General features: G+C 45.4%; 1 protein-coding gene across 1 annotated transcript in view; it reads left to right on the top strand.

The window, feature by feature from the left end:
• The window catches only part of LOC109881724 (netrin receptor DCC-like), a 351,830-nt gene that overhangs the window by 67,862 nt on the left and 257,287 nt on the right, over positions 1-26,681 (top strand). Inside the window, 2 exon segments of the mRNA XM_031802667.1 lie at positions 15,378-15,532; positions 15,808-15,928. Of these exon segments, the coding sequence (XP_031658527.1) occupies positions 15,378-15,532; positions 15,808-15,928 (276 nt within the window).

Here is a 26,681-nt window from a genome sequence, read left to right as displayed (position 1 = left end):
ATACACACACACACACACACACAGACACACACACACAAACACGCGCATACACACACACACACACACACTCAAACACACATACATACATACATACATACAAACACAGGCGCGCAGACACACACACACACACGAACACACGCACATGAACACACCCCAATTTACACACACCGTCCCACAGGACCCCCTCCACTCTACGGAGGACGGTTGTAATCATGTTCCACAGGACCCCCTCCACTATACGGAGGACGGTTGTAATCATGTTCCACAGGACCCCCTCCACTCTACGGAGGACGGTTGTAATCATGTTCCACAGGACACCCCTCCACTCTACGGAGGACGGTTGTAATCATGTTCCCCAGACCCCCTCCACTCTACGGAGGACGGTTGTAATCATGTTCCACAGGACCCCCTCCACTCTACGGAGGACGGTTGTAATCATGTTCCACAGGACCCCCTCCACTATACGGATACCCCATCGCGGGGGAAGGCTTCAGCAGGCGCACGGAGCACGCTCAGACAGACACATGGTTATTCAAATGAGTGATGTGAGAGATTTCCATTTCAATGGGAGAGGAAAGTGATTACAGCCAGCCTGGTATGAATCCACACTGATACACAGAGAGGTTACAGACAGAGACACTGTTGGTTACAGACAGAGACCCAGCAGCGTTGCAATTCTTGACACACTCAAACCAGTGCGCCTGTCACCTACTACATACACTGTTCAAAAGCACTTAAATCTTTTGTCTTGCCCCGTTCACCCTCTGACTGGCACACATACACAATCCATGTCTCCATTGTCTCAAGACTTAAAAATCCTTCTTTAACCCCGTCTCCTCCCCTTCATCTACACTGATTGAAGTGGATTTAACAAGTGACATCAATAAGGGATCATAGTTTTCACCTGGATTCACCTGGTCAGTCTGTGTCATGGAAAGAGCAGGTGTTCCTAATGTTTTGTACACTCAGTATATACTGACATATAAAGATAAATCGTTGCCATATATCTTACCGTATATATTACCGTATATATTACCGTATATCTTACCGTGTATCTTACCGTATATATTACCATATATATTACCGTATATCTTACCGTATATCTTACCGTATATCTTATCGTATATATTACCGTATATCTTATCGTATATCTTACCGTATATCTTACCGTATATCTTACCGTATATCTTACCATATATATTACCGTATATATTACCGTATATCTTATCGTATATCTTATCGTATATATTACCGTATATCTTACCGTATATCTTACCGTATATCTTACCGTATATCTTACCGTATATCTTATCGTATATCTTACCGTATATCTTACCGTATATATTACCGTATATCTTACCGTATATCTTATCGTATATCTTACCGTATATCTTATCGTATATCTTACCGTGTATCTTACCGTGTATCTTACCGTATATATTACCGTATATCTTACCGTTTATCTTACCATATATATTACCGTATATCTTAACGTATATATTACCGTATATCTTACCGTATATCTTACCGTATATATTACCGTATATATTACCGTATATCTTACCGTATATATTACCGTATATCTTATCGTATATCTTACCGTATATCTTATCGTATATCTTACCGTGTATCTTACCGTATATATTACCGTATATATTACCGTATATCTTACCGTATATCTTACCGTATATATTACCGTATATATTACCATATATCTTACCGTATATATTACTGTATATCTTACCGTATATCTTATCGTATATCTTACCGTATATATTACCATATATATTACCGTATATCTTACCGTATATATTACCGTGTATCTTACCGTGTATATTATCGCATATCTTACCGTGTATATTACAGTATATATTACCGTGTATATTACCCTATATATTACCGTATATCCTACCGTATATATTACCGTATATATTACCATATATCTTACCGTATATATTACCGTGTATATTACCGTATATATCACCATATATCTTACCATATATCTTACCGTATATATTACCGTGTATATTACCGTATATATTACCGTATATATTACCATATATCTTACCGTATATATTACCGTATATATTACCATATATCTTACCGTGTATATTACTGTATATATTACCGTATATATTACCATATATCTTACCGTATATATTACCATATATCTTACTGTATATATTACCGTGTATATTACCATATATATTACCATATATATTACCATATATCTTACTGTATATATTACCATATATATTACTGTATATATTCCCATATATATTACCGTGTATATATTACCATATATATTACCATATATATTACCATATATAGTACCGTATATATTACCATATATATTACCGTATATATTACCATGTATATTACCGTATATCTTACCGTATACAGATGGTTTCCAGTATATATTTCAATGCTTTATAGTTGCAAGTGGGATGGTTCTAATAGTTATATAATAGTTATCTATGTGTAGCTATCAGTAACTAATGGTCAGTTTAGTTAATATCTATCAGTAACTAATGGTCAGTTTAGTTAATATCTACCAGTAACTAATGGTCAGTTTAGTTAATATCTATCAGTAACTAATGGTCAGTTTAGTTAATATCTATCAGTAACAAATGGTCAGTTTAGTTCATATCTACCAGTAACTAATGGTCAGTTTAGTTAATATCTATCAGTAACTAATGGTCAGTTTAGTTAATATCTATCAGTAACTAATGGTCAGTTTAGTTAATATCTATCAGTAACTAATGGTCAGTTTAGTTAATATCTATCAGTAACTAATGGTCAGTTTAGTTAATATCTATCAGTAACTAATGGTCAGTTTAGTTAATATCTATCAGTAACTAATGGTCAGTTTAGTTAATATCTATCAGTAACTAATGGTCAGTTTAGTTAATATCTATCAGTAACTAATGGTCAGTTTAGTTAATATCTATCAGTAACTAATGGTCAGTTTAGTTAATATCTATCAGTAACTAATGGTCAGTTTAGTTAATATCTATCAGTAACTAATGGTCAGTTTAGTTAATATCTATCAGTAACAAATGGTCAGTTTAGTTCATATCTACCAGTAACTAATGGTCAGTTTAGTTAATATCTATCAGTAACTAATGGTCAGTTTAGTTAATATCTATCAGTAACTAATGGTCAGTTTAGTTAATATCTATCAGTAACTAATGGTCAGTTTAGTTAATATCTATCAGTAACTAATGGTCAGTTTAGTTAATATCTATCAGTAACTAATGGTCAGTTTAGTTAATATCTATCAGTAACTAATGGTCAGTTTAGTTCATATCTACCAGTAACTAATGGTCAGTTTAGTTAATATCTACCAGTAACTAATGGTCAGTTTAGTTAATATCTATCAGTAACTAATGGTCAGTTTAGTTAATATCTATCAGTAACTAATGGTCAGTTTAGTTAATATCTATCAGTAACTAATGGTCAGTTTAGTTAATATCTATCAGTAACTAATGGTCAGTTTAGTTAATATCTATCAGTAACTAATGGTCAGTTTAGTTAATATCTATCAGTAACTAATGGTCAGTTTAGTTAATATCTATCAGTAACTAATGGTCAGTTTAGTTAATATCTATCAGTAACTAATGGTCAGTTTAGTTAATATCTATCAGTAACTAATGGTCAGTTTAGTTAATATCTATCAGTAACTAATGGTCAGTTTAGTTCATATCTATCAGTAACTAATGGTCAGTTTAGTTAATATCTACCAGTAACTAATGGTCAGTTTAGTAAATATCTATCAGTAACTAATGGTCAGTTTAGTTAATATCTACCAGTAACTAATGGCCAGTTTAGTAAATATATGTGTAACTATCACTAACTAATGACCAGCCCCTGAACAAGACAGTTAACCCACTGTTCCCCATGGCGCCGAAGACGTGGATGTCGATTAATGCAGCCCCCCCCCCTGCTCCTCTCTGATTCAGACGGGTTGGGTTAAATGCAGAAGACACATTTGAGTTGAATACATTCAGTTGGACAAACTGTGACTAGGTATCATGCTTTTCATTTCCTTTCCATGTGTAGCTATCAGTAACTAATGTCCAGTTTAGAGGCTAGCTCGTAGTCAAAATGTTGTGCCTACAGTTTAAAGGAAATCATTATAGCTTAATTAGTGCAATAGACCACAGATAAGGCTGCACCCATCCTAATGACATATTGATGCCCACTGTAGTCACTAGACGGCCAGGCGTAAAGGGACATGGTTGATGAGAATGTGATAGGGGGGTTTTTAGGGTAACGTCCCAAGTTGCCCCCTCTGCTCTATATAGTGCACTACGGTTGACAGTTATGTCAAATTTTCCCAGACACTCTTAACCAGAGCAACTTACAGTAGGAAGTTCATACATTTTTTCGTACCGTTTCCCCCTGTGAGAATCAAACTCCCAGAATTCCCATTGTAAGCTCCAATGCTCTGCAAACCGAGCCACACTGGACTCCACCAGAACCCATAGACAACCTATTCCCTATATTAGTGCTCAGTGAGAACAAGGTGTCATGTGGGACGTAAGCTTTTGACTTTCAGCTTTACACCCTGTTTACCATTCAGCACCTAGGGTTAAATCACACTGACAATATCAACTATTTCTAGGACTGTTCTGCGTTCCAAACGGATGCCTATTGCCTATATGGTGCACTGTATCCAGTGGGGTCTGGTCAACAGTAGTGCACTATAAGATGAATAGGGTGCCATTTGGAACACATACCTGTAATACAGACAGTAACCTCAGTAACCTAGCAACATACACTACGGTAGTATAGTATCAGTAACCTAGCAACATGTACTACGGTAGTTTAGTCTCAGTAACCTAGCAACATGCACTACGGTAGTTTAGTCTCAGTAACCTAGCAAAATGCACTACAGTAGTTTAGTCTCAGTAACCTAGCAACATACCATGCAGTAGTTTAGTCTCAGTAACCTAGCAACATACACTACAGTAGTTTAGTCTCAGTAACCTAGCAACATACACTACAGTAGTTTAGTCTCAGTAACCTAGTAACATACACTGCAGTAGTTTAGTCTCAGTAACCCAGCAACATACACTACAGTAGTTTAGTCTCAGTAACCTAGCAACATACACTACAGTAGTTTAGTCTCAGTAACCTAGCAACATACACTACAGTAGTTTAGTCTCAGTAACCTAGCAACATACACTGCAGTAGTTTAGTCTCAGTAACCTAGCAACATACACTACAGTAGTTTAGTCTCAGTAACCTAGCAACATACACTACAGTAGTTTAATCTCAGTAACCTAGCAACATACACTACAGTAGTTTAGTCTCAGTAACCTAGCAACATACACTACAGTAGTTTAGTCTCAGTAACCTAGCAACATACACTACAGTAGTTTAGTCTCAGTAACCCAGCAACATACACTACAGTAGTTTAGTCTCAGTAACCTAGCAACATACACTACAGTAGTTTAGTCTCAGTAACCTAGCAACATACACTACAGTAGTTTAGTCTCAGTAACCTAGCAACATACACTGCAGTAGTTTAGTCTCAGTAACCTAGCAACATACACTACAGTAGTTTAGTCTCAGTAACCTAGCAACATACACTACAGTAGTTTAATCTCAGTAACCTAGCAACATACACTACAGTAGTTTAGTCTCAGTAACCTAGCAACATACACTACAGTAGTTTAGTCTCAGTAACCTAGCAACATACACTACAGTAGTTTAGTCTCAGTAACCTAGCAACATACACTGCAGTAGTTTAATCTCAGTAACCTAGCAACATACACTGCAGTAGTTTAGTCTCAGTAACCTAGCAACATACACTACAGTAGTTTAGTCTCAGTAACCTAGCAACATACACTACAGTAGTTTAGTCTCAGTAACCTAGCAACATACACTACAGTAGTTTAGTCTCAGTAACCTAGCAACATACACTGCAGTAGTTTAGTCTCAGTAACCTAGCAACATACACTGCAGTAGTTTAGTCTCAGTAACCTAGCAACATACACTACAGTAGTTTAGTCTCAGTAACCTTTTTTTAAACCTGTTTTTATTAGTATTGTTTATTTTATTTGTTAATTCTTTAGTGGTTGATCAGCTTAATATTGCGGAAAGATTGTTGCTTCCATCAATGTAATTGTCTGCATCATTTCCAATCCCAAATATATTTTTGGGGTAAATATGTTACGTTCTGACCTTAGTTCCTTTGTTTTGTCTGTTTTAGTATGGTCAGGGCGTGAGTTGGGGTGGGCAGTCTATGTTTGTTTATCTATGTTGGTGTCTGTGTCCGTCCTAGTATGGTTCTCAATCAGAGGCAGCTGTCGTTAGTTGTCTCTGATTGAGAATCATACTTAGGTAGCCTTTTTCCACCTGTGTTTCGTGGGTGTCTATTTTCTGTCTTCCGTGTCAGTGCTTGTTGCCACACGGGACTGTTTCATTTGTTCACGTTTATTGTTTTGTTCCAGTGTTCTGTTGTGTTTTGATTAAACCATTACGGACACTTACCACGCTGCGCTTTGGTCCGATCCTTGCGACTCCTCGTCAGAAGAAGAGGACGAGCGTTACAAAATATATATATCCATATACGCATGCATACATATACACATATATACATACCTATATATACATATACACATATATACATATACACATATATACATATACACATATATACATATATACATATACACATATACACATATATACATACCTATATATACATATACACATATATACATACCTATATATACATATACACATATATACATACCTATATATACATATATACATATACACATATACACATATATACATATACACATATATACATACCTATATATACATATACACATATATACATACCTATATATACATATACACATATATACATACCTATATATACATATATACATATACACATATACACATATATACATATACACATATATACATACCTATATATACATATACACATATATACATATACACATATATACATATATACATACCTATATAGATACACATATACACATGCATACATATACACATATACACATATACACATATATACATACCTATATATACATATACACATATATACATATACACATATATACATATACACATATACACATATATACATATACACATATATACATATACACATATATACATATACACATATATACATATACACATATATACATATACACATATATACATATACACATATATACATATACACATATATACATATACACATATATACATATACACATATATACATATACACATATACACATATACACATATATACATACCTATATATACATATACACATATATACATATACACATATATACATATACACATATACACATATATACATATACACATATATACATATACACATATATACATATACACATATATACATATACACATATATACATATACACATATATACATATACACATATATACATATACACATATATACATATACACATATATACATATACACATATATACATATACACATATACACATATATACATATACACATATATACATATACACATATATACATATACACATATATACATATACACATATATACATATACACATATATACATATACACATATATACATACCTATATATACATATACACATATATACATACCTATATATACATATATACATATACACATATACACATATATACATATACACATATATACATACCTATATATACATATACACATATATACATACCTATATATACATATACACATATATACATACCTATATATACATATATACATATACACATATACACATATATACATATACACATATATACATACCTATATATACATATACACATATATACATATACACATATATACATATATACATACCTATATAGATACACATATACACATGCATACATATACACATATACACATATACACATATATACATACCTATATATACATATACACATATATACATATACACATATATACATATACACATATACACATATATACATATACACATATATACATATACACATATATACATATACACATATATACATATACACATATATACATATACACATATATACATATACACAACACATATATACATATACACATATATACATATACACATATATACATATACACATATATACATACCTATATATACATATATACATATACACATATACACATATACACATATATACATATACACATATATACATACCTATATATACATATACACATATATACATACCTATATATACATATACACATATATACATACCTATATATACATATACACATATATACATACCTATATATACATATACACATATATACATACCTATATATACATATACACATATATACATATACACATATATACATATACACATATATACATATACACATATATACATACCTATATATACATATACACATATATACATACCTATATATACATATACACATATATACATACCTATATATACATATACACATATATACATATACACATATACACATATATACATATATACAGATTTAACATGTTTATTCTGTATAGTAGATTTAACTGGTTTATTCTGTATAGTAGATTTAACAGGCTTATTCTGTATAGTAGATTTAACAGGTTTATTCTGTATAGTAGATTTAACAGGTTTATTCTGTATAGTAGATTTAACAGGTGCATGTATAGTAGATTTAACAGGTGCATGTATAGTAGATTTAACAGGTGCATGTATAGTAGATTTAACAGGTGCATGTATAGTAGATTTAACAGGTGCATGTATGTGTACGCGATACATTTTGCAGCTGCCGACTACTTATTGTTCTGTGAAAATGTATTGTTCTTCTTGCCGTTTTTACCATACTAATATCCCTGGCCTGTTCCCAATCTGCCAGATGTGTTTTTACCAGTGATTCAGAGGAGGTCAGTGCTTATTCACATCGTGTTGTTGTTCTATAGTTCTCTGTTTGTTGACACGTTTTCATACCTCAGAGACAGATGCATCTGTTGGAGAAACGGGTGGTAGCATCATAACATGTCTCACTGTCATAGTGTGTCTGAGGAAGTCTGTCATAGGGTGTCTGAGGAAGTCTGTCATAGGGTGTCTGAGGAAGTCTGTCTGTCATAGGATGTTTCAGGAAGTCTGTCTGTCATAGGATGTTTCAGGAAGTCTGACTGTCATAGGATGTTTCAGTAAGTCTGACTGTCATAGGGTGTCTGAGGAAGTCTGTCTGTCATAGGGTGTTTCAGGAAGTCTGACTGTCATAGTGTGTCTGAGGAAGCCTGACTGTCATAGTGTGTCTGAGGAAGTCTGTCATAGTGTGTCTGAGGAAGTCCGTCTGTCATAGGATGTTTCAGGAAGTCTGTCTGTCATAGGATGTTTCAGGAAGTCTGACTGTCATAGGATGTTTCAGGAAGTCTGACTGTCATAGGGTGTCTGAGGAAGTCTGTCATAGGGTGTCTGAGGAAGTCTGTCATAGTGTGTCTGAGGAAGTCTGTCATAGGGTGTCTGAGGAAGTCTGTCATAGTGTGTCTGAGGAAGTCTGTCATAGTGTGTCTGAGGAAGTCTGTCATAGGGTGTCTGAGGAAGTCTGTCATAGTGTGTCTGAGGAAGTATGTCTGTCATAGGGTGTCTGAGGAAGTCTGTCATAGTGTGTCTGAGGAAGTCTGTCATAGGGTGTCTGAGGAAGTCTGTCATAGGGTGTCTGAGGAAGTCTGTCATAGTGTGTCTGAGGAAGTCTGTCATAGGGTGTCTGAGGAAGTCTGTCATAGTGTGTCTGAGGAAGTCTGTCATAGTGTGTCTGAGGAAGTCTGTCATAGTGTGTCTGAGGAAGTCTGTCATAGTGTGTCTGAGGAAGTTTGACTGTCATAGGGGGTTTCAGGAAGTCTGACTGTCATAGTGTGTCTGAGGAAGTCTGTCTTTCATAGGGTGTCTGAGGAAGTCTGTCTGTCATAGGGTGTCTGAGGAAGTCTGTCTGTCATAGGGTGTTTCAGGAAGTCTGACTGTCATAGTGAGTCTGAGGAAGTCTGACTGTCATCGTGTGTCTGAGGAAGTCTGACTGTCATCGTGTGTCTGAGGAAGTCTGACTGTCATATGATGTTTCAGGAAGTCTGACTGTCATAGGGTGTTTCAGGAAGTCCGTCTGTCATAGTGTGTATGAGGAAGTCTGTCTGTCATAGTGTGTCTGAGGAAGTCTGTCTGTCATAGGGTGTCTGAGGAAGTCTGACTGTCATAGGATGTTTCAGGAAGTCTGACTGTCATAGGATGTTTCAGGAGTCTGACTGTCATAGTGAGTCTGAGGAAGTGTGACTGTCATAGGGTGTCTGAGGAAGTCTGTCTGTCATAGGGTGTCTGAGGAAGTCTGACTGTCATAGGATGTTTCAGGAAGTCTGACTGTCATAGGATGTTTCAGGAGTCTGACTGTCATAGTGAGTCTGAGGAAGTGTGACTGTCATAGGGTGTCTGAGGAAGTCTGACTGTCATAGGATGTCTGAGGAAGTCTGACTGTCATAGGATGTTTCAGGAGTCTGACTGTCATAGTGAGTCTGAGGAAGTCTGACTGTCATAGGGTGTCTGAGGAAGGCTGACTGTCATAGGGTGTTTCAGGAGTCTGACTGTCATAGTGAGTCTGAGGAAGTCTGACTGCCATAGAGTGTTTCGAAGGAAGTCTGACTATCATAGTGTTTTCGAAGGAAGTCTGACTGTCATAGGATGTTTCAGGAGTCTGACTGTCATCGTGTGTCTGAGGAAGTCTGACTGTCATAGGGTGTTCAGGAAGTCTGACTGTCATAGTGTGTCTGAGGAAGTCTGACTGTCATCGTGTATCTGAGGAAGTAGAAGGAAGAGATGGACACACTGTCTGTGTGTCTGTGTGTTGGTAGATTGTAGGGGGGTTGGGGGGTATCTTTCTGCTCCCATGTCCTACTGTCAACCCCCTACTTACACCCCCCTCCCCTTCTGGAGGTACACACACAAACACAAGCTGACCAAGACAGCTAAGGCTGCAGAGGTGAGACAAAGTGCAGAGTGATGTGGCTGTAGAGGCGTTCTGTCCTACAGGTGACCACACTAAAACACTCTCAAACGTAAAGTCTTGGACCTACGATTTCCTTGAGTGATCCTATCTCGTTTCCTCACACTTTCACTCTGTTTTTCTCTGTCGCTCACTCCGTCTCTCTGTCTCTGTCTTTCTCTCTCTCTCTCCCTCATCCCCTCCCTCTCTCTCCTCCCCTCCCTCTCTCCATTCCCCTCCCTCTCCATTCTCCTCCCTCTCTCCATTCCTCTCTCTTCCTGTCCCTCTCTCCATTCCCCTCCCTCTCTCCATTCCTCTCTCTTCCTCTCCCTCTCTCCATACCCTCCCTCTCTACATTCCCCTCCCTCTCTCCATTCCCCTCCCTCTCTACATTCCCCTCCCTCTCTCCATTCCCCTCCCTCTCTACATTCCCCTCCTTCTCTCCATCCCCTCCCTCTCTACATTCCTCTCTCTTCCTCTCCCTCTCTCCATTCCCCTCCCTCTCTACATTCCCCTCCTTCTCTCCATCCCTCCCTCTCTACATTCCTCTCTCTTCCTCTCCCTCTCTCCATTCCCCTCCCTCTCTACATTCCCCTCCTTCTCTCCATCCCCTCCCTCTCTACATTCCTCTCTCTTCCTCTCCCTCTCTCCATTCCCCTCCCTCTCTACATTCCTCTCCCTCTCTCCATACCCTCCCTCTCTACATTCCCCTCCCTCTCTACATTCCCCTCCTTCTCTCCATCCCCTCCTTCTCTCCATCCCCTCCCTCTCTACATTCCTCTCTCTTCCTCTCCCTCTCTCCATTCCCCTCCCTCTCTACATTCCCCTCCCTCTCTCCATCCCCTCCTTCTCTCCATCCCCTCCCTCTCTACATTCCTCTCTCTTCCTCTCCCTCTCTCCATCCCCTCCTTCTCTCCATCCCCTCCCTCTCTCCATTCCCCTCCCTCTCTCCATCCCCTCCCTCTCTCCATCCCCTCCCTCTCTCCATCCCCTCCTTCTCTCCATCCCCTCCCTCTCTCCATCCCCTCCTTCTCTCCATCCCCTCCTTCTCTCCATCCCCTCCCTCTCTACATTCCCCTCCCTCTCTCCATCCCCTCCTTCTCTCCATCCCCTCCTTCTCTCCATCCCCTCCTTCTCTCCATCCCCTCCCTCTCTACATTCCTCTCTCTTCCTCTCCCTCTCTCCATCCCCTCCCTCTCTCCATCCCCTCCTTCTCTCCATCCCCTCCCTCTCTCCATCCCCTCCCTCTCTCCATCCCCTCCTTCTCTCCATCCCCTCCTTCTCTCCATCCCCTCCTTCTCTCCATCCCCTCCCTCTCTCTCTCTGACTATATCCATATTGTGTAGTTCTATTTATTGTTTGCGATCAAATATTAAACTGTAGAGTTTTATACTCAATGTTGTAATTAAACAAACAGAACAGGACAGGACAGGACAGAACAGGACAGGACAGGACAGGACAGGACAGGACAGAACAGGACAGGACAGAACAGGACAGGACAGAACAGGACAGGCTTTATAGACCTATAACACAACAGAACAGGACAGGACAGGACAGAACAGGACAGGACAGAACAGGACAGGACAGGCTTTATAGACCTATAACACAACAGAACAGGACAGGACAGAACAGGACAGGACAGAACAGAACAGGACAGAACAGGACAGAACAGGACAGGACAGGACAGAACAGGACAGAACAGGACAGGATAGGACAGGACAGGACAGAACAGGACAGGACAGGCTTTATAGACCTATAACACAACATAACAGGACAGGACAGGACAGAACAGAACAGAACAGAACAGGACAGGACAGGACAGGCTTTATAGACCTATAACACAACAGAACAGGACAGGACAGAACAGGACAGGACAGGCTTTATAGACCTATAACACAACTGAACAGGACAGGACAGAACAGGACAGGACAGGACAAGACAGGACAGACACAACAGATTTGAGGTAGAATACATGGATGAATGGAGAACAAATGAACGTCAGTGCAAATCAGTGATTAGAAGGTGCTAGCAAGAGAATCAAATCGATAATTAATTTCCTCGGGTGACATATTGTTTGTTTTTCTACTGCTTTAAATTAAGAGGGGTTGGAAGCAAGGCAGAATCAGAATATGCATTGTTTAGTTTCTCAACTGGCTTTAGTCATACAGTATTCACACACAGAAGATCCATTCAGAGCCTCCCGAGTGGCGCAGCGGTCTAAGTGTTAAAGTGTTAGAGGAGTCACTACAGACCCTGGTTCAGAGGTCTAAGGCACTGCATCTCAGTGCTAGAGACATCACTACAGACCCTGGTTCAGCGATCTAAGGCACTGCATCTCAGTGCTAGAGGAGTCACTACAGACCCTGGTTCAGTGGTCTAAGGCACTGCATCTCAGTGCTAGAGGAGTCACTACAGACCCTGGTTCAGTGGTCTAAGGCACTGCATCTCAGTGCTAGAGGAGTCACTACAGACCCTGGTTCAGCGGTCTAAGGCACTGCATCTCAGTGCTAGAGGAGTCACTACAGACCCTGGTTCAGTGGTCTAAGGCACTGCATCTCAGTGCTAGAGGAGTCACTACAGACCCTGGTTCAGTGGTCTAAGGCACTGCATCTCAGTGCTAGAGACATCACTACAGACCCTGGTTCAGCGGTCTAAGGCACTGCATCTCAGTGCTAGAGACATCACTACAGACCCTGGTTCAGCGATCTAAGGCACTGCATCTCAGTGCTAGAGGAGTCACTACAGACCCTGGTTCAGTGGTCTAAGGCACTGCATCTCAGTGCTAGAGGAGTCACTACAGACCCTGGTTCAGTGGTCTAAGGCACTGCATCTCAGTGCTAGAGGAGTCACTACAGACCCTGGTTCAGCGGTCTAAGGCACTGCATCTCAGTGCTAGAGGAGTCACTACAGACCCTGGTTCAGCGGTCTAAGGCACTGCATCTCAGTGCTAGAGGAGTCACTACAGACCCTGGTTCAGTGGTCTAAGGCATCTCAGTGTTAGAGGAGTCACTACAGACCCTGGTTCAGCGGTCTAAGGCATCACAGTGCTTGAGGTGTCACTACAGACCCTGGTTCAGCGGTCTAAGGCATCACAGTGCTTGAGGTGTCACTACAGACCCTGGTTCAGCGGTCTAAGGCATCACAGTGCTTGAGGTGGCACTACAGACCCTGGTTCAGCGGTCTAAGGCATCACTCTGTCTCCTTGTACATAATAATTCACATTTTCCTTGTTTTGGGTTGGATTATTTTCCTGTTCTAGCACACAGGCATCAAATTAAGATCCTACACGTGTAGTAGTGACAACTAGACACTGAATGGAGAAGTAGTCATAGCACTGTAATATGAAGAACATTCTGTCATCCACTGAAACTTGTTCACAAGCTGTCATCCACTGAAACTTGTTCACAAGCTGTCATCCATTGATACTTGTTACCAAGCTGTCATCCACTGAAACTTGTTCACAAGCTGTCATCCACTGAAACTTGTTCACAAGCTGTCATCCATTGATACTTGTTACCAAGCTGTCATCCTCTGATACTTGTTACCAAGCTGTCATCCTCTGATACTTGTTACCAAGCTGTCATCCATTGATACTTGTTACCAAGCTGTCATCCTCTGATACTTGTTACCAAGCTGTCATCCATTGATACGTGTTACCAAGCTGTCATCCTCTGATACTTGTTACCAAGCTGTCATCCTCTGATACTTGTTACCAAGCTGTCATCCTCTGATACTTGTTACCAAGCTGTCATCCATTGATACGTGTTACCAAGCTGTCATCCTCTGATACTTGTTACCAAGCTGTCATCCTCTGATACTTGTTACCAAGCTGTCATCCTCTGATACTTGTTACCAAGCTGTCATCCTCTGATACTTGTTACCAAGCTGTCATCCTCTGATACTTGTTACCAAGCTGTCATCCATTGATACGTGTTACCAAGCTGTCATCCTCTGATACTTGTTACCAAAGCTGTCATCCTCTGATACTTGTTACCAAGCTGTCATCCATTGATGCGTGTTACCAAGCTGTCATCCTCTGATACTTGTTACCAAGCTGTCATCCATTGATACGTGTTACCAAGCTGTCATCCTCTGATACTTGTTACCAAGCTGTCATCCTCTGATACTTGTTACCAAGCTGTCATCCTCTGATACTTGTTACCAAGCTGTCATCCACTGAAACTACCCCCACCAACACGTATGTCTAACCCTAACCCTGTACCCCTCTCTACAGTGCCACCCCAGTTCCTGAACTACCCCACCAACACGTATGTCTAACCCTAACCCTGTCTCCCCCTCTCTACAGTGCCACCCCAGTTCCTGAACTACCCCACCAACACGTATTCCTATGAGAGTACGGACATGGAGCTGGAGTGTGCTGTAACGGGGAACCCTCCTCCTACGGTGCACTGGATGAAGAACGGAGAGGAGGTCATCCCCAGTGACTACTTCCAGATCGTTGTGAGTTAAACAAATCAAAGGACTGTGTGTGTGTGTGTGTGTGTGTGTGTGTGTGTGTGTGTGTGTGTGTGTGTGTGTGTGTGTGTGTGTGTGTGTGTGTGTCCGTCCATGTATGGTAATATATAGTACCACAACCGTATATAATATCATTTTTCTGTGTCGGTACTGATTGTCTTGTGGAGCGGTTGTTTTAGCAGAAGAACGAACTTCACATTATACGTTCATGTACATTGAACAATCAAATAGCATTCTAAGTGTTAAACCTGCGTCTTTAGGATGGCAGTAACCTCCAGATCCTTGGTCTGGTGAAGTCAGATGAAGGTTTCTATCAGTGTGTGGCTGAGAACGAAGCAGGGAACGCCCAGGCTATGGCCCAGCTCATACTGAGAGAGCCAGGTAAGAGACAGCCCTAACCAGGCCATGCCAAGCTAAACATCTCTCTGTGTGTCTCAGCTTAATGTCTCTCTCTCTCTCTCTCCTCTCTCTCCTCTCCTCTCCTCTCTCCTCTCTCTCTCTCTCTCTTCTCTCTCCTCTCTCTCGTCTCTCTCTCTCTCTCTCCTCTTCTCTCCTCTCTCTCTCTCTCTCTCTCTCTCTCTCTCTCTCTCTCTCTCTCTCCCTCTCTCCATCTCTCCATCTCTCTCTCTGTGTGTGTGTCTCAGCCTCCATCTCTCTCTCTCTCTGTGTGTGTCTCAGCTCCCTCTCTCTCTCCATCTCTCTCTCTTCTCTCTCTCCTCTCTCTCTCTCTCTCTCTCTCTCCATCTCTCTCTCTCTCTGTGTGTGTCTCAGCTCCATCTCTCTCTCTCTCTGTGTGTCTCAGCTCCATCTCTCTCTCTCTCTCTGTGTATGTCTCAGCTCCAACTCTCTCTCTCGCTCAGGTTAACACACCAACACACCAACACACACCAATACACACCAACACACCAACACACAACCGACACACACCAACACACACCGACACACACCAACACACACCAACCGTTCCTCACCCTCCCTTCCTCACCCTCCCCTCCTCAACCTCCCCTCCTCCATCCCTCTTCATCACACTCCCCTCCTCACCCTCCCTTCCTCAACCTCCCCTCCTCATCCCTCTTCCTCTTCCTCACCCTTCACTCCTCCAACCCTCTTCCTCACCCTCCACTTCTCCATCCCTCCTCCTCACCCTCCTCATCCTCACCCTCCTCCTCCTCACACTCCCCTCCTCACCCTCCCCTCCTCCTCTTCCTCACCCTCCACTCCTCCATCCCTCTTCCTCACCCTCCTCCTCCTCACCCTCTCCTCCTCACCCTCTCCTCCTCACCCTTCACTCCTCCATTCCTCCTCCTCCTCACCCTCCACTCCTCCATTCCTCCTCCTCCTCGCCCTCCACTCCTCCATTCCTCCTCCTTCTCACCCTTCACTCCTCCATTCCTCCTCCTCCTCACCCTCCACTCCTCCATTCCTCCTCCTCCTCGCCCTCCACTCCTCCATTCCTCCTCCTCACCCTCCACTCCTCCATTTCTCCTCCTCCTCGCCCTCCACTCATCCATTCCTCCTCCTCCTCGCCCTTCACTCCTCATTCCTCCTCCTGCTCACCCTTCACTCCTCCATTCCTCCTCCTCACCCTTCACTCCTCCATTCCTCCTCCTCTTCACCCTTCACTCCTCTCCTCCTCACCCCTTCACTCCTCCATTCCTCCTCCTCCTCACCCTTCACTCCTCCATTCCTCCTCCTCTTCACCCTTCACTCCTCCTCCTCCTCCTCACCCTTCACTCCTCCATTCCTCCTCCTCTTCACCCTTCATTCCTCCTCCTCTTCACCCTTCACTCCTCCTCCTCCTCACCCTCCACTTCTCCATTCCTCCTCCTCCTCGCCCTCCACTCCTCCATTCCTCCTCCTCACCCTTCACTCCTCCATTCCTCCTCCTGCTCACCCTTCACTCCTCCATTCCTCCTCCTCACCCTTCACTCCTCCATTTCTCCTCCTCCTCGCCCTCCACTCCTCCATTCCTCCTCCTCACCCTTCACTCCTCCATTTCTCCTCCTCCTCGCCCTCCACTCCTCCATTCCTCCTCCTCGCCCTCCACTCCTCCATTCCTCCTCCTCACCCTTCACTCCTCCTCCTCCTCACCCTTCACTCCTCCATTTCTCCTCCTCCTCGCTCTCCACTCCTCCATTCCTCCTCCTCACCCTTCACTCCTCCATTTATCCTCCTCCTCACCCTCCACTCCTCCATTCCTCCTCCTCGCCCTCCACTCCTCCATTCCTCCTCCTCCTCGCCCTCCACTCCTCCATTCCTCCTCCTCCTCACCCTTCACTCCTCCATTTCTCCTCCTCCTCACCCTTCACTCCTCCAGTCCTCCTCCTCCTCGCCCTCCACTCCTCCATTTCTCCTCCTCCTCGCCCTCCACTCCTCCATTCCTCCTCCTCCTCACCCTCCACTCCTCCATTCCTCCTCCTGCTCACCCTTCACTCCTCCATTCCTCCACCTCACCCTTCACTCCTCCATTTCTCCTCCTCCTCACCCTCCACTCCTCCATTCCACTCCTCCTCGCCCTCCACTCCTCCATTCCTCCTCCTCCTCGCCCTCCACTCCTCCATTCCTCCTCTTCCTCACCCTCCACTCCTCCATTCCTCCTCCTCACCCTTCACTCCTCCTCCTCCTCACCCTTCACTCCTCCATTTCTCCTCCTCCTCACCCTCCACTCCTCCATTCCTCCTCCTCCTCGCCCTCCACTCCTCCATTTCTCCTCCTCCTCGCCCTCCACTCCTCCATTCCTCCTCCTCCTCACCCTCCACTCCTCCATTCCTCCTCCTCCTCACCCTCCACTCCTCCATTCCTCCTCCTCCTCACCCTCCACTCATCCATTTCTCCTCCTCCTCACCCTTCACTCCTCCTCCTCCTCACCCTTCACTCCTCCATTCCTCCTCCTCACCCTCCACTCCTCCATTCCTCCTCCTCACCCTTCACTCCTCCATTTATCCTCCTCCTCGCCCTCCACTCCTCCATTCCTCCTCCTCACCCTTCACTCCTCCATTTCTCCTCCTCCTCACCCTCCACTCCTCCATTCCTCCTCCTCCTCGCCCTCCACTCCTCCATTCCTCCTTCTCCTCGCCCTCCACTCCTCCATTCCTCCTCCTCCTCACCCTTCACTCCTCCATTCCTCCTCCTCACCCTTCACTCCTCCTCCTCCTCACCCTTCACTCCTCCATTTCTCCTCCTCCTCACCCTCCACTCCTCCATTCCTCCTCCTCCTCACCCTCCACTCCTCCATTTCTCCTCCTCCTCGCCCTCCACTCCTCCATTCCTCCTCCTCCTCACCCTCCACTCCTCCATTCATCCTCCTCCTCACCCTCCACTCCTCCATTCCTCCTCCTCCTCACCCTCCACTCCTCCATTTCTCCTCCTCCTCACCCTCCACTCCTCCATTTCTCCTCCTCCTCACCCTTCACTCCTCCTCCTCCTCACCCTTCACTCCTCCATTCCTCCTCCTCACCCTCCACTCCTCCATTCCTCCTCCTCACCCTTCACTCCTCCATTTATCCTCCTCCTCGCCCTCCACTCCTCCATTCCTCCTCCTCACCCTTCACTCCTCCATTTCTCCTCCTCCTCACCCTCCACTCCTCCATTCCTCCTCCTCCTCGCCCTCCACTCCTCCATTCCTCCTTCTCCTCGCCCTCCACTCCTCCATTCCTCCTCCTCCTCACCCTTCACTCCTCCATTTCTCCTCCTCCTCACCCTTCACTCCTCCATTCCTCCTCCTCCTCGCCCTCCACTCCTCCATTCCTCCTCCTCCTCGCCCTCCACTCCTCCATTCCTCCTCCTCCTCACCCTCCACTCCTCCATTCCTCCTCCTGCTCACCCTTCACTCCTCCATTCCTCCACCTCACCCTTCACTCCTCCATTCCTCCTCCTCTTCACCCTTCACCCTTCACTCCTCCTCCTCACCCTTCACTCCTCCATTTCTCCTCCTCCTCACCCTCCACTCCTCCATTTCTCCTCCTCCTCGCCCTCCACTCCTCCATTCCTCCTCCTCGCCCTCCACTCCTCCATTCCTCCTCCTCACCCTTCACTCCTCCTCCTCCTCACCCTTCACTCCTCCATTTCTCCTCCTCCTCACCCTCCACTCCTCCATTCCTCCTCCTCCTCGCCCTCCACTCCTCCATTCCTCCTCCTCCTCGCCCTCCACTCCTCCATTCCTCCTCCTCCTCGCCCTCCACTCCTCCATTCCTCCTCCTCCTCACCCTCCACTCCTCCATTCCTCCTCCTCACCCTTCACTCCTCCATTTCTCCTCCTCCTCGCCCTCCACTCCTCCATTCCTCCTCCTCGCCCTCCACTCCTCCATTCCTCCTCCTCACCCTTCACTCCTCCTCCTCCTCACCCTTCACTCCTCCATTCCTCCTCCTCCTCACCCTCCACTCCTCCATTCCTCCTCCTGCTCACCCTTCACTCCTCCATTCCTCCACCTCACCCTTCACTCCTCCATTCCTCCTCCTCTTCACCCTTCACCCTTCACTCCTCCTCCTCACCCTTCACTCCTCCATTTCTCCTCCTCACCCTCCACTCCTCCATTCCTCCTCCTCCTCGCCCTCCACTCCTCCATTCCTCCCCCTCCTCACCCTCCACTCCTCCATTCCTCCTCCTCCTCACCCTTCACTCCTCCATTCCTCCTCCTCACCCTTCACTCCTCCATTTCTCCTCCTCCTCGCCCTCCAGTCCTCCATTCCTCCTCCTCACCCTTCACTCCTCCATTTCTCCTCCTCCTCGCCCTCCACTCCTCCTCCTCACCCTTCACTCCTCCATTCCTCCTCCTCCTCACCCTTCACTCCTCCTCCTCCTCACCCTTCACTCCTCCATTCCTCCTCCTCCTCACCCTCCACTCCTCCATTTCTCCTCCTCCTCACCCTTCACTCCTCCATTCCTCCTCCTCACCCTTCACTCCTCCATTTCTCCTCCTCCTCGCCCTCCACTCCTCCTCCTCACCCTTCACTCCTCCATTCCTCCTCCTCCTCACCCTTCACTCCTCCTCCTCCTCACCCTTCACTCCTCCATTCCTCCTCCTCCTCACCCTCCACTCCTCCATTTCTCCTCCTCCTCACCCTCCACTCCTCCATTCCTCCTCCTCACCCTCCACTCCTCCATTCCTCCTCCTCCTCGCCCTCCACTCCTCCATTCCTCCTCCTCCTCACCCTCCACTCCTCCATTCATCCTCCTCCTCGCCCTCCACTCCTCCATTTCTCCTCCTCCTCACCCTTCAGTCCTCCATTCCTCCTCCTCACCCTTGCCAGCCTGGAGTCAATGTGACACCAACTCTTTGTGATTCAAAGGATGTCCTAATATGGGCACCGAAGGCTTGTTTCTCTGTGACACAGCGTCTTCGTCTGGCCTGTGGACATAGAAAGGTCAGTGGGAGGCTGCAGCAATGACTCAGTGATGTTGTTGATTTATTTTGACATTCACACGCAAAGTTGTTACTCAACAGAGAAGGGCAAAATTAGCATGTGTGAAATGATGTTTTGAGTCAGGGTCAGAGTTGGGACACCACAAACTCCCATTTGTTGAACTCCCATCTGTTCAACTCCCATCTATTCAACTCCCATCTGTTCAATTCCCATCTATTCAACTCCGTCTGTTCAACTCCCATCTGTTCAACTCCCATCTGTTCAACTCCCATCTGTTCAACTCCCATCTGTTCAATTCCCATCTATTCAACTCCCGTCTGTTCAACTCCCATCTGTTCAACTCCCATCTGTTCAACTCCCATCTATTCAACTCCCGTCTGTTCAACTCCTAGCTGTTAAACTCCTAGCTGTTAATCTTCTAGCTGCTCAACTCCTGTCTGTTGAACTCCCATCTGTTCAACTCCCGTCTGTTCAACTCCCATCTGTTCAACTCCCGTCTGTTCAACTCCCATCTGTTCAACTCCCATCTGTTGAACTCCCATCTGTTGAACTCCCATCTGTTGAACTCCCATCTAGTCAACTCCCGTCTGTTCAACTCCTAGCTGTTAAACATCTAGCTGTCAAACTTCTAGTTGCTCAACTCCTATCTGTTTGGGTATATTCGGACTCTGGTCGGCATCCTGGGTCTGATCCATGTTCTCGGGAATCTCGGGTCCATTGATGTGTACACTATACTTTATGTCCAAGCAAAAGGAGATGTTGGTACATCTGTCCCCTACTGTCCATATAAGGCTCCCCCCTAACCCATATCCCTCTTCTAAATCCTGCTTTTACTTAGGAGAATTACAGATATCCAGATTGGTGTCATTTTAGAGTGTAGCATCTCCCTGCACTGGGATTTGAAGTTCAGTAATAGTACATCCTGTTCTGTCCCTTGACACACACATCAACATGCTGTGCCACCCTGCTCTCTTCCTGTCGTAGATACAGGACCCTGTTCCCTCCTTGTCTTAGATACAGAGCCCTGTTCCCTCCTTGTCTTAGATACAGAGCCCTGTTCCCTCCTTGTCGTAGATACAGGACCCTGTTCCCTCCTTGTCTTAGATACAGAGCCCTGTTCCCTCCTTGTCTTAGATACAGAGTCATGTTCCCTCCTTGTCATAGATACAGAGTCATGTTCCCTCCTTGTCTTAGATACAGAGTCATGTTCCCTCCTTGTCTTAGATACAGAGTCCTGTTCCCTCCTTGTCTTAGATACAGAGTCATGTTCCCTCCTTGTCTTAGATACAGAGTCCTGTTCCCTCCTTGTCTTAGATACAGAGTCATGTTCCCTCCTTGTCTTAGATACAGAGCCCTGTTCCCTCCTTGTCTTAGATACAGAGCCCTGTTCCCTCCTTGTCTTAGATACAGAGTCCTGTTCCCTCATTGTCTTAGATACAGGACCCTGTTCCCTCATTGTCTTAGATACAGGACCCTGTTCCCTCCTTGTCTTAGATACATAGCCCCCGTTCCCTTTCAACACCTGACCCAACAGCTGGAATGGTGTCTGCTGCTGTGCACGCTGGGTAACATCTGAGAGAGCAGACCTGTCATGTCTCCCTGCATCACACCCACTGTCTGTTCTTCCAATGACTTGTTGGGCTTCATTCAATTAGACAGTCTCCCTCTTATATTCTCAGACCGTATCGGTGTGCTCCGACATGCTAAGCTACTGCTGTGTGTGTGTGTGTGTGTGTGTGGTGCGTGCGTGTGCGTGTGCGTGTGTGTGTGTGTGTGTGCGTGTGCGTGTGCGTGTGTGTGTGTGCGTGTGTGTGCGTGGGCGCGTGTGTGCATGTGTGTGCGTGCGTGTGTGTGTGTGCGTGCGTGTGTGTGTGTGTGTGTGTGTGTGTACTCCGACATGGTGAGGTAGGGATCCTCTGGTGGTACTAGGGTCTGTCTGTCTGTCTGTCTGCCTGTCTGCCTGTCTGTCTGTCTGTCTGTCTGTCTGTCTGTCTGTCTGTCTGTCTGTCTGTCTGTCTGTCTGGCTGCCTGTCTGTCTGTCTGTCTGTCTGTCTGTCTGTCTGTCTGTCTGTCTGCCTGTCTGTCTGTCTGCTTGCCTGTTAGTTGGATCTGGAGTTGTTATTAGTTTAATCATTTACCAGCATATGGAGACAGATTCAGATTTTGACCATGTTGCCGAATGTAGGGCTGTTGGAGGAATGCATGGCCCTGTATGGCTGTGCTGGGGTTTTTATCAGCTTAAATGGGACTATATGGCCTTGTATGGCTGTGCCGGGGGTTTATCAGGTTTAATGGGACTATATGGCCCTGTATGGCTGTGCCGGGGGTTTATCAGGTTTAATGGGACTATATGGCCCTGTATGGCTGTGCCGGGGGTTTATCAGGTTTAATGGGACTATATGGCCCTGTATGGCTGTGCTGGGGGTTTATCAGGTTTAATGGGACTATATGGCCTTGTATGGCTGTGCTGGGGGTTTATCAGGTTTAATGGGACTATATGGCCCTGTATGGCTGTGCTGGGGGTTTATCAGGTTTAATGGGACTATATGGCCCGACATGGCCCTGTATGGCTGTGCTGGGGGTTTATCAGGTTTAATGGGACTATATGGCCCTGTATGGCTGTGCTGGGGGTTTATCACGTTTAATGGGACTATATGGCCCTGTATGGCTGTGCTGGGGGTTTTATCAGGTTTAATGGGACTATATGGCCTGACATGGCTGGCGGTTTTATGTCTCTTTTTCAGCAAATGCAGGGGTGTGAGAGTTTTACCCTGCTTAAGGCTCTGTTACGGCCCAGGAGTTCATTTAGCCTTTCACTCATCCCTCTCTTGTCGTACAAAGTTATTCTTTAATCACTGTCAAATCACTGAGCTGTAGCCGTTTCCATCCATCTAACGAGGAATGTTTCATTAAGGAAGTATTTCAACAGGAAGGAAAAGTGTTAACAATGAAGAAAAAAGTCCCCATTGGGACTCCGACACTGATACAGTCTTAATCTGAAACCTGTAGATGATCCTAGAGGAGAGAAACTTCCCTGTTTTCCTTTCATTCTCTTTTTTGAATCACTGCTCCAACAACGCGAGGGGCCTCCCCTGGGCCTTAGCTGAGGACAGCGGTAACAGCAGATGACTGAGAAACTCAAGGTCTTTTGACCAGGCCGACACAAAGACTCACCGAATGAACAGAAAACAATCAGAGCAGCTAGAGGAAGCCAGACTGGCAGTTGGAGTCAGAAACCCCCAGTTACCGTCGCCACGGAAACCCCTGGCAAACAACACCCCACCCCCCCTCGCCATGGCCCACAGCATGCTCCATCAGCCAGTCAGCTGCTACCATGAACCCGTGGGATCAGGTGAGGGGAGGATTACCCTCGAGTAGGCCCTAGTGATGCCAAGCATTCTGTTACCCCCAGAACCCCCCCCCCTCCTCCTCCTCACCTTCTCATATCAACACCTCAAGTCTCTCCTGACTCCTGTCACCCAGTAACCCCAGCCCCCCCCCCTCCCCCTCATGTCTCACCCAGTAACCCCCCCTCATGTCTCACCCAGTAACACCCCCCCTCATGTCTCACCCAGTAACACCCCCCCTCATGTCTCACCCATTAACCCCCCCCCTCATGTCTCACCCAGTAACCCCAGCCCCCCCCCTCCCCCTCATGTCTCACCCAGTGACACCCCCCTCATGTCTCACCCAGTAACCCCAGCCCCCCCCCCCCCCTCCCCCTCATGTCTCACCCAGTAACCCCCCCCTCATGTCTCACCCAGTAACCCCCCCCCCCTCATGTCTCACCCAGTAACTCCCCCTCACGCCTCACCCAGTAACACCCCCCCCCATGTCTCACCCAGTAACCTCCCCCTCATGTCTCACCCATTAACCCCCCCCCCCCTCCCCCTCATGTCTCACCCAGTAACCCCCCCTCCCCCTCATGTCTCACCCAGTAACCCCCCCCCCCTCATGTCTCACCCAGTAACCCCCCCTCCCCCTCGCGTCTCACCCAGTAACACCCCCCCCCCCCTCATGTCTCACCCAGTAACCCCCCCCTCATGTCTCACCCAGTAACCCCCCCCCCCCCTCATGTCTCACCCAGTAACCCCCCCTCCCCCCTCGCGTCTCACCCAGTAACCCCCCCCTCATGTCTCACCCAGTATAGGGAAATAGAACTATGTAACAGGCTTCATTGGGAGCGATACAGAGAGGGAGGTCCTTGATGGACACACAGGAGCTTGTTGGACCTCTCATTCTTCAGAGCGATACAGAGAGGGAGGTCCTTGATGGACACACAGGAGCTTGTTGGACCTCTCATTCTTCAGAGCGATACAGAGAGGGAGGTCCTTGATGGACACACAGGAGCTTGTTGGACCTCTCATTCTTCAGAGCGATACAGAGAGGGAGGCCCTTGATGGACACACAGGAGCTTGTTGGACCTCTCATTCTTCAGAGCGATACAGAGAGGGAGGTCCTTGATGGACACACAGGAGCTTGTTGGACCTCTCATTCTTCAGAGCGATACAGAGAGGGAGGTCCTTGATGGACACACAGGAGCTTGTTGGACCTCTCATTCTTCAGAGCGATACAGAGAGGGAGGTCCTTGATGGACACACAGGAGCTTGTTGGACCTCTCATTCTTCAGAGCGATACAGAGAGGGAGGTCCTTGATGGACACACAGGAGCTTGTTGGACCTCTCATTCTTCAGAGCGATACAGAGAGGGAGGTCCTTGATGGACACACAGGAGCTTGTTGGACCTCTCATTCTTCAGAGCGATACAGAGAGGGAGGTCCTTGATGGACACACAGGAGCTTGTTGGACCTCTCATTCTTCAGAGTGTTGATTGTGTCGATGTGATCCACACATGGTGTTAATTATATCGGGGGAAATTGAAGGGCAAGAGAGAGACGGTGAGACAGTGAGAGACTGTGTGAGTAGCAGACAGAACCGGTGTGTTGGGTTTCATTCATAACATTTAGGGAATTGAGCCGGTCTCACCACAGATCATTCATGTTCAATAAACCACCACAGATCATTAATGTTCAATAAACCACCACAGATCATTCATTCCATTCATAATGAGTGTGTACCTTTTAGGCTTCACCCGCCAACCCATCTTGGAGAGAAGTCAGGTGCTGCAGCCTTGGCCGTAAGTGAGATAAGGGTACCATTTGGGATAGAAACAGAGTCGTTAGCCGTAGCACGAAGAACACACATTTAGAATAAAACAAGGAGCCATCAGTGGTGATGATATGCATTGGACGCTGGTATATATTTATAGCCTGATAACATCAAGGAAAGTCTCTCTCTCTGTCTCTCTCTCTCTCTCTCTCTCTCTCTCTCTCTCTCTCTCTCTCTCTCTCTCTCTCTCTCTCTCTCTCTCTCTCTCTCTCTCTCTGGTCTCTCTCTCTCTCTCTCTCTCTCTCTCTCCTTCTCTCTCTCTCTCTCTCTGTCTCTCTCTCTCTCTCTCTCTCTCTCTCTCTCTCTGTCTCTCTCTGTCTCTCTCTCTCTCTGTCTCTCTCTCTCTATCTCTCAATCAATCAAATGCATTTTCTAAAGCCCTTTATACATCATCAGATGTCACAAAGCGTTTATGCAGAAGCCCAGGCTAAAGCCCTAAACAGCAAGCAATGCGTACGCATAGCACATCCACATGTCCATCCACATAGCACATCCACATGTCCATCCACATAGCACATCCACATGTCCACCCACATAGCACATCCACATGTCCATCCACATGTCCATCCACATGTCCATCCACATGTCCATCCACATAGCAC

Source organism: Oncorhynchus kisutch, linkage group LG23 (assembly GCF_002021735.2).
Source record: "Oncorhynchus kisutch isolate 150728-3 linkage group LG23, Okis_V2, whole genome shotgun sequence".
Taxonomy (NCBI): Eukaryota; Metazoa; Chordata; class Actinopteri; order Salmoniformes; family Salmonidae; genus Oncorhynchus; species Oncorhynchus kisutch.
Note: the sequence above shows the minus strand (reverse complement) of the source record. Positions and strands in the feature narration are given on the sequence as shown.